This window comes from Fistularia commersonii, chromosome 1 (genome assembly GCF_037954325.1).
Source record: "Fistularia commersonii isolate RoL2024-O1a breed Wild chromosome 1, RoL_Fcom_v1.0, whole genome shotgun sequence".
NCBI lineage: Eukaryota > Metazoa > Chordata > Actinopteri > Syngnathiformes > Fistulariidae > Fistularia > Fistularia commersonii.
The window spans coordinates 3,668,732-3,676,231 of record NC_141284.1 but is presented as its reverse complement, the minus strand read 5'-3'; the positions used below and the strand labels follow the sequence as shown (position 1 = coordinate 3,676,231).

At 50.0% G+C, this 7,500-nt stretch overlaps 2 protein-coding genes across 3 annotated transcripts in view; one reads left to right on the top strand and one right to left on the bottom strand.

Annotated features, from left to right (window-relative positions):
• Positions 1 to 2,468, top strand: part of exoc2 (exocyst complex component 2) — a 54,215-nt gene extending 51,747 nt beyond the window's left edge. For both annotated transcript variants that reach the window (XM_086144603.1, XM_086144594.1), the window contains exon 28: positions 162 to 2,468. In XM_086144603.1, the coding sequence (XP_086000729.1) occupies positions 162 to 255 (94 nt within the window). In that variant the 3' untranslated portion in view covers positions 256 to 2,468. The remainder of the gene's footprint in view (positions 1 to 161) is intronic.
• Positions 2,022 to 7,500, bottom strand: part of LOC147237147 (interferon regulatory factor 4-like) — a 9,855-nt gene continuing 4,376 nt past the window's right edge. Inside the window, exons 5-9 of the mRNA XM_086144616.1 lie at positions 6,741 to 6,879; positions 6,552 to 6,644; positions 5,935 to 6,306; positions 5,558 to 5,670; positions 2,022 to 4,418 (exon numbers count right to left, since the gene is read on the bottom strand). Of these exons, the coding sequence (XP_086000742.1) occupies positions 4,260 to 4,418; positions 5,558 to 5,670; positions 5,935 to 6,306; positions 6,552 to 6,644; positions 6,741 to 6,879 (876 nt within the window). The 3' untranslated portion in view covers positions 2,022 to 4,259. The remainder of the gene's footprint in view (positions 4,419 to 5,557; positions 5,671 to 5,934; positions 6,307 to 6,551; positions 6,645 to 6,740; positions 6,880 to 7,500) is intronic.

Below are 7,500 nucleotides of genomic sequence, written 5' to 3'. Positions count from 1 at the left end.
GTCTGTTCCCGTCACGCGCCAATACTTCTAAGTTTTAGACGTGTCCCCATCACACGTGCTCGCAGCGACCGCTTGTTTACCAATGATTATTTTGCCTGAACTTCTATATATTCCACACATTTCTTTTTACGCTCTGCTCTCCCCCTGCCTCCCCCCGGCAGGTTACTGGAGGAGCTTCTGAACAAGTTCAAGAGCAGCATGCAGCTGCAGCTCACCTGCTTCCAGCCCTCCTGCGTCCAGCCGCTGAAGAGATAAAGCCAACACTGCACCTCCCCTCTCCTGATGAATCATCATTCAATCAGAAAATCTTCACTCTTGACGATAAAAAACAAGTCATCTCACACACGAGATGAGCAGATAACTTTGTTCACCGCACAGAGCGATCTCGCACCGTTCGCGCCTCCTGCTCATTGGATGTTTGCGTTATGAATAGGCATGCGTCTTGGCGAGGGACTTCGCTGTCGCCGGGGGAACAGAGAGCTGCACAAACATAGCCCTAACCCATCCAAGAACCGCCTCCGAAATTGCGGTCCCGCCACATTTTCTCTCACCACCTCTGACCAAGCACTTCCTGCTCTCTGCATCGACGAACGGCAACGGCGTTCGATCGCTTGACTGTGAGCTGCGAGATGGGTGGGGAGGGAAATGGGGATTATAGCCCCATTTAGAGAAAATCTGACCCTGACCTCAGGAGACACCAGGGTCCTCCATCTCCTCCTCCTCCTCCTCCCATCACTGCTCAATAAAATCACACACTCACCGAACCGTCACAAACTTCTGTTTTGTTTCATTGTCGGATGCGATGCCGCCAACAGGGCTGTCCAATATGGCCGACAGCTAACGGCTACTTGGAAGAGAAGGAGCAAAGTCGAACACGATAGCCGCCTTGGAAGCATCCATGTGGCCTGTTAGCAACAATCTTGATTTAGCAACCTTCTCTTATTTACAGTACATCATCACTATATCAGCATGTTTGTGTGCGTACATGTTTGTTTTGGTTTTTTTTATTAGCGTGTTTTACATGTAGCTTACGCTCTGCTTCTTCTAGAATATCTTGAGCTAGGCGTGTGCCACACAGTTTGGTGTGTGTGTGTGTGTGTGTGTGTTTCCTGGCCTGGCTTCACAGTGGCAACCAAGATGGAGCCATTCATCTCTGGAGCTGCCGCCACGTCAGTGCCGGCGGGCAGGTCATGTGCAGGGAGGGGCCGGCAGGTCGTTAGCCGGCGTGGCGCGGCTACAGGAAGAGCGCTCACCGATGGTCGCGGGGCACAGTTGCGGTTGGATGCCATCTCGCCCATCCCTCGCACCTCTGATGGTGATTTCCTGTCGTGCAGAATTCAAATCCTGACATTAACCCCCCCCACACACACACTCCTGCATACATATACTTACACACACCTATGTCAACACCGCTCATCGTCAGCAGCTACGTCAAACGTTGGTTTCCTACAAACGTGCGGGGGTTGTGTTTGTGTGAGCTTGTACCTGTGTGTGCGTGTGTGCGTGGGGGGGGTCAGATTGTTGTGATCCTCTGCAATCTAATCTTAGCTCGCTCTCCCTCCCACAGATTCATTCACAAAATAATATCAAAGCGCCCGAGGCCCCGCTGCTCGCTGTTTACCAGAAGAGCGGCGGTGAGAGGGAGTTTTTATTTTATTTTCTATTCCACTGGGTTCACGCCTGGCTCTGACGTTTTTACAGGGTGACACGTAGTGTGTGTTTTGGTTTTTTTTTTTGTGGTATTGAGGGTTTTTTTTTCGAGCCAGGGTTGGCTGGATGCTTCCAGAATAACCCTGGCGGGAAGCTGCTCCGTAACCCTTCGTGAGACGTTCAGGAACTGGAGTCGGATGAATCGGTTGTGATGTCGTTCGGTTCTCTGAATGATTTCTGCTCACGGCTCATCTGCGGGCTTGGCTTTATGCTGGTTAGCTTAGCACGATACATAGCGGGTAAGCAGGAGGTCAAGCTCGGTGTGACTTTTTCTAAAACATTTATTATGACAAGAAAATATTGATTCAGAGGATCGTCTGAGGGGCAGGTGGCACGGTGGTGCAATGGTTAGCGCTTCAGCTGCTGGCAAGAAGGTTCCGGGTCCTTTCTGTGTGGGGTCTCCATGTTCTTCTGCGCTCCAAAACATACAGGAGGTTCATCGATTGTTGAATGGTTGAATATCAATCTAGTAGTCCCTGGTTTATGTTCCAGAACCAACCGTGATACACTAAAATCAGCAAACTAGCACTTTATTCTATATATTTTCAAGCTTTTTGACGCTTCTCACGTTCTTATTTACCTTTCCCAAGCTCTTATAAACATCGGCTGCACTTTTAATCAAGTAGGTGTCGCACGTTGAATGTGAAACAAACAAAGCGAGATGCTAAATGCATGTTAAAGATGCAGAGAATGATGCTACAGCAATTGCAGAACAAATCAGAGCATAATAAAAATAAAAATACGTCGATACCACAAAACCTGTGCTACAGTCTTGTGAAAATCCGCCATATTTTTTTTTTCCCCCACAGGTTTTTGCAGTTTTATAGTTACTAGTTATTATTTAAGACAAATACGACCGCATGGTGAACTGGGATATGACGAGGGATTACTGTATAACATGTAAAGGAGAGAGTGAATGGTTGTATTCCTCAATGACGTCAATGGTTGTAGGTTTCTAAATATGGCCCTGCGTTTATTTGTCGCTGTTTGTTTTGGGTGATGACGAGCTTCATCATCAGAAGTCTACCTATCAGCCGTAACGTCACCAGGGTTCCTGGCAGCGGCAGCTTCTACTGATTTTACATGGAGGTGGAAAAAAAGAACCAAACAAAAATACCCGATGTGCCAGGAAGGGCTTTTCTCTCCGGCGCAGCGTGGAAAACGTGCACCCTCCTCCCTTTCCCCGTGTGATGTCATCACATTGTTTGCGATAAGGAGACGTTTGATGAACCAGCCTCATCCGTCGTCGGAACTGCACTTCCTGTTCAGACGCACGAAGGCGGGTGTGTGAAGCCAAACAGTTTAGAACAGAAGCCCTTTATCGATGCTTTTTTATTGTCGTTTTTTTATCTTTTTTTTTTGTTTGTTTTTTACAAGACATTGGATTTTTTTTTACAAAAAGACAAGCTTAAAAAAATGATCATAAAATGTCGCCACTCAAACAAAAACATCCAGGTGTCTCCTGGACACACTAAAACTCTAAACACACAAAAAGAATCAAACACACCGACTTAGATGCTATTCTGGGTGACAAACCTTGAGACATGAACACTTTTCAGCTCACTACAGTTTGCATTTTTGTTTTGTAAGTGTCATAACCGATATAAAACAAGGTAATAAGTTAAATTAATTTATAGTATTTATTTTTCATTAGACCTTTATTTCATTTTTAATTTTATTTTGGCTCAATTTTTTGAAATTCAACCAGTGTTTAATTTAAAATCAGGAGCTGCCAGAAGGAAGAAAACCTTTTTTTTTTTTTTTTTTTTTTTTTTTTTTAACAAATGCATAAAAGAAACCCCGAGCATCAGCCGTCAAACGTGACAGGAAGTAACCGCGATGACAAAACCAGCCAAAGAAGTCACTAAACCAGCATGTGACCCAAGATGTCAAATGGCAGGAACCGACCGACGGAGCACTGTCGTACTTTGTTTCCTTCAGTACTTGTACGTTGTAGATGGGGTTTATGCGGTTATCTGCTGGTCACCCGCGGTTAAAGGCCGAGTTTAAACACAAAGAAAATGAATGTCTGGACGTCCTGCGTCAGGAGGACGTTCATTTAACGGCAAGAAAAATTACAGTTCGACGTTGGACGCACTTCCATCTGCTAACACAAAACAAATATCAACACCAATGGAACTCCGGCTTGTCTGGTACGCTGTGTGTCCTGGTTGGTTAGCAACCCTGAGAAAAAGCACTCTAATGCTGTTTTGGTCCTGATGCTAAGCTAACCGACCTTTTTAGCGTCCCAGCTAATATACAACATCCATCCTCCCGCCTGAGCCCCGCGATATCGGGCTCATGCTCCGGGGAGAAATGCTTCTTTTGAAAATGAAGAATTGGGGAGGTGGTGATGGGGGGTACGGCCTCTTGTCCTTTGTCGCCATGGAAACGCCCCAAAAACGAAGGGTGTCCTGTCAAAAGTCGCCTGATGACCAGACGTTCCAGCTGGAGACTCAGTTTGTGGGGGTGGTGGTGCTGGGCAGTCACCATAGCCCAGTGTGTGTGTGTGTGTGGGCATGTGTGTGTGTGTGTGGTGGGGGGGGGGGTTACTCCTGCAGGCTGTGGTGGTGTGTGAGGGCCCTCTGATAGTCCTCCGGGCAGCTGATGTGCTCCGTGATGGCCGAGGGGGTGTAGCTGTGGAAGAAATGGCCCCCCGACGTCTGCTGGGTGTAGATGAGCAGCTGGCGGGCGAACAGCGGCTCCACCTGCCGGGAGAAGAACCGTCAGCAACCAGGCCGCGCACGAGAGCTCGTGAGTGTGACGGAAGCGGTCGGATCCGACATCGGTATCGGGGTCGGTCACCAGAAATCGGATTTCCATCCGCACCACGGCTTTCCCCTTTGTTGTTTTTTTTTTTTTGTTTTAGTGTATGATAGAGCATTGCATCTTTTATTGAAACCGAAGGGTGTGTGTGTTTTTATATCTAAATGTGTATGATATTCAACATTTTGCAATTGTAGCTAGCTATATTACAAAGATCCAGTCTTCTTGCTCGTACAGGAAGATTAGCCGCTTGCTGCTAATTGTTGTAGCTCCGAGCGAGATGAACGTTTGTCCTCCCTGTAATCCAACTAAATGGAGGTTTGTTGATGTTGTCAAGTTCAAAGTACCGAGAATTTTTAAAATAAAAATAAACTCAACAGCAAGAGGTCCTCCCTGAGGGACGCCTGGGTTTGTACACGACCCGCGCCTCGGAGACCTCAAGAGCCGTCGGTAAGACGAGACACCCCATGTTGGTCACGCATCGTCTACTGACCAATCGGCACGCAGAATCGGAGGGTAAGTCCCGGTATGCTCCATGAGACCTTGGTCTGGGCTCGAAGACATGAGCGCCAGCTCTTCTGCCACGTGATTCGCCGTCCCAGGACAGAACCGGGAAGTGTGTTGGTCCTATTTTGACCTCTAGGAGGGCATTGACAGGTCGGTATCGTACGTCCACGAGCTCTTGCCACACGAGGCCCTAAATGCTAATCCCAACATGGGGGTGAGACAACCGAGGCTTTCAGGGAATTGCTTGTCACTTTGACACTGTGAGACCAGAACGGGAAGATGTCGAAGATACCCAAAGACACCTCCGCCCAATATGTCCCAACTTCTGTTGTTCTTTTGTTCAATTTTTTCGGAATACGTCCAATTGCTTGTAAAATAGACGCCCTTCTCTTCCCTGTGTTGCATTGCAAAGCTTGGATGAGCCTTCCTCCTGCTAGTTAGTTAGCTTAGCACAAAAAAGGGTTGCCTACAGGAATGCTCATTCTAATAACGCCGAACTTCTCCATTGGATTGGACTCCGTTCTTCCTTGGTATTCGACCCAGAGCCTTCAAAACCTCTGACTCGGTGACTCACCTCGACCGTCAGCGTCCTCCTCTGCCTCTGGGGGTCCAGACACTCGTCTCCGAAGCTCAGCAGGAGGCGGAGGCGTGGCACCGGCCGTCCGTGGAGCCCGTAACTCTGGATCTCTGCGGCACGAACACAGGAAACACCTCGTCGGTCATTCGGAAACACAACGTGTCCAAAGATGGGAGTTTTCAGAGTTGGGTCATATTTTCCGGACTCCGGGAATGTCCGGGCCTTTTTGTTGCCTGGCAACCACATAAATCTACCGTTCTGGACTTTCTATGACCGTGCCTTCCAGTCATTCAGCGCCTCTACTCCCTTGGCATTTGTTCCCGGCGGGAAGCTAAGCTAGTTGCCACAGTTGACATCAGTGCTCTGGCTCTCACCTGTGAGGCAGTCTTGGGTGTGGAACAACTTGCAGGTCACCTCCCGCTCCAGCTTGTTGGGCTTGTCCCCGAACGGGGACGGCCCCCCTTGCCAGTAGACCCTACCCGGGCACCGCCGGCGGGCGTACAGTCCATCCGGCGCCATCCACAGCAGCACCCCCCCTTCCAGGCTGGCGGAGGGGCTGGGCGGGCCGTCGTCCGCCCTCCTCTGGGCGGCGTCCGGCGGGAGGGGCACCAGATCCGGGTCGCCAGCCGACAGGAAGTGCTTCTCCTCCGGGGAGCAGGGGGCCAGGTGGCACCCCTTGGGGCTCGTGGTGGTCATCTCTCTCACCAGGGTGTCCCGCAGATACACGCTGACATGGAGGCGGATGTCTGGCGGAAGAGAAGTCAGGACAGGGTGTGAATTTTTCTTTCTTGAAATCTCAAGAGATGCAGAGAAAACAGTCTTGTTTTTGGGAGGGAAACGTCTTTCCTGATTTGGGGGAGGGGACAACCACGAATCACGGGGCTACTCTGACGTCCAGCTCGCAAACAGGAAGTGACCGACGAGGTGGGGGTCCTCGTTACCATGGAAACGATTTTTTTTTTTTAAGTCATCCAGCTTGAGCGGGGCGTACCTGACAGAGCCTCCGCCCACCGGATGCCGCCGTCCAGACAGAGAGGCTGGCTGTCGGGGCCGTACGAGTAGATGGAAGCTCGGAACTGGTACCCTACACAAACACACACACATACAGCAGGACGAGCGATGAGCAAGTGTGTGAGGAGGCGGCGAAGAGAGGCGGGACGTGGACGGGATGGGACGGTACCGTTGTCGATGGCGGCGCCCTGCCAGGGCAGGCTGCGGGGCGGGCAGGGGCACTGGGGGAAGGCCAGGTCCGACAGCGGCGCCGGCTCGTGGCAGAAGTCCCTCCAGCCGCACTCCGACGGCTGGATGTACGGGGACACCTGGGCGTCGGGCGGCGAGCGAACGCAGCGTCGGTCAAAGGGTCGTGACCTCCTACTCCTCGCTCTCTTTCTCTTCTGCCCCTCGTCTTTTCTGCCTCCACCCTCTGCTGTTTCGCTCGCTTTCTCTCTCTCTTTCTTGTTTCTCTTTCTTCCTGCCTCTCGCTTTCTCTCCTCGACTCCATCCTTCCATCTCTGTCTCACTCTCTCCCACTTCCTATTGTTTCTCACTCTCCTCTTTCCTCACTCCCAGTATCTTTCCTGCTCTTTCTATTCTAGGTGTGTGTGTTCATGCGTGTGTATATGTGTACTTCTGTACACCACTGAATTAGTGTGTGTGTGTGTGTGTGTGTGTGTGTGTGTGTGTGTGTGCGTGCGTGCATGTTAACTAATACAAGTGATTGCATTCGGTTACTGTGCACCACTGAATTTTGTACGTGTGTGTCTGTGTGTTGGTGTGTATGTATGTATGTGTGTCTAAATGTGTGTGTGTGTGTGTGTGTGTGTGTGTGTGTGTGTGTGTGTGTGTGTGTGTGTGTGTGTACTAATTTGAGTGAAGGCATTCAGTTACTGTGAACCACTGAATTTTGTACGTGTGTGTCTGTGTGTTGGTGTGTATGTATG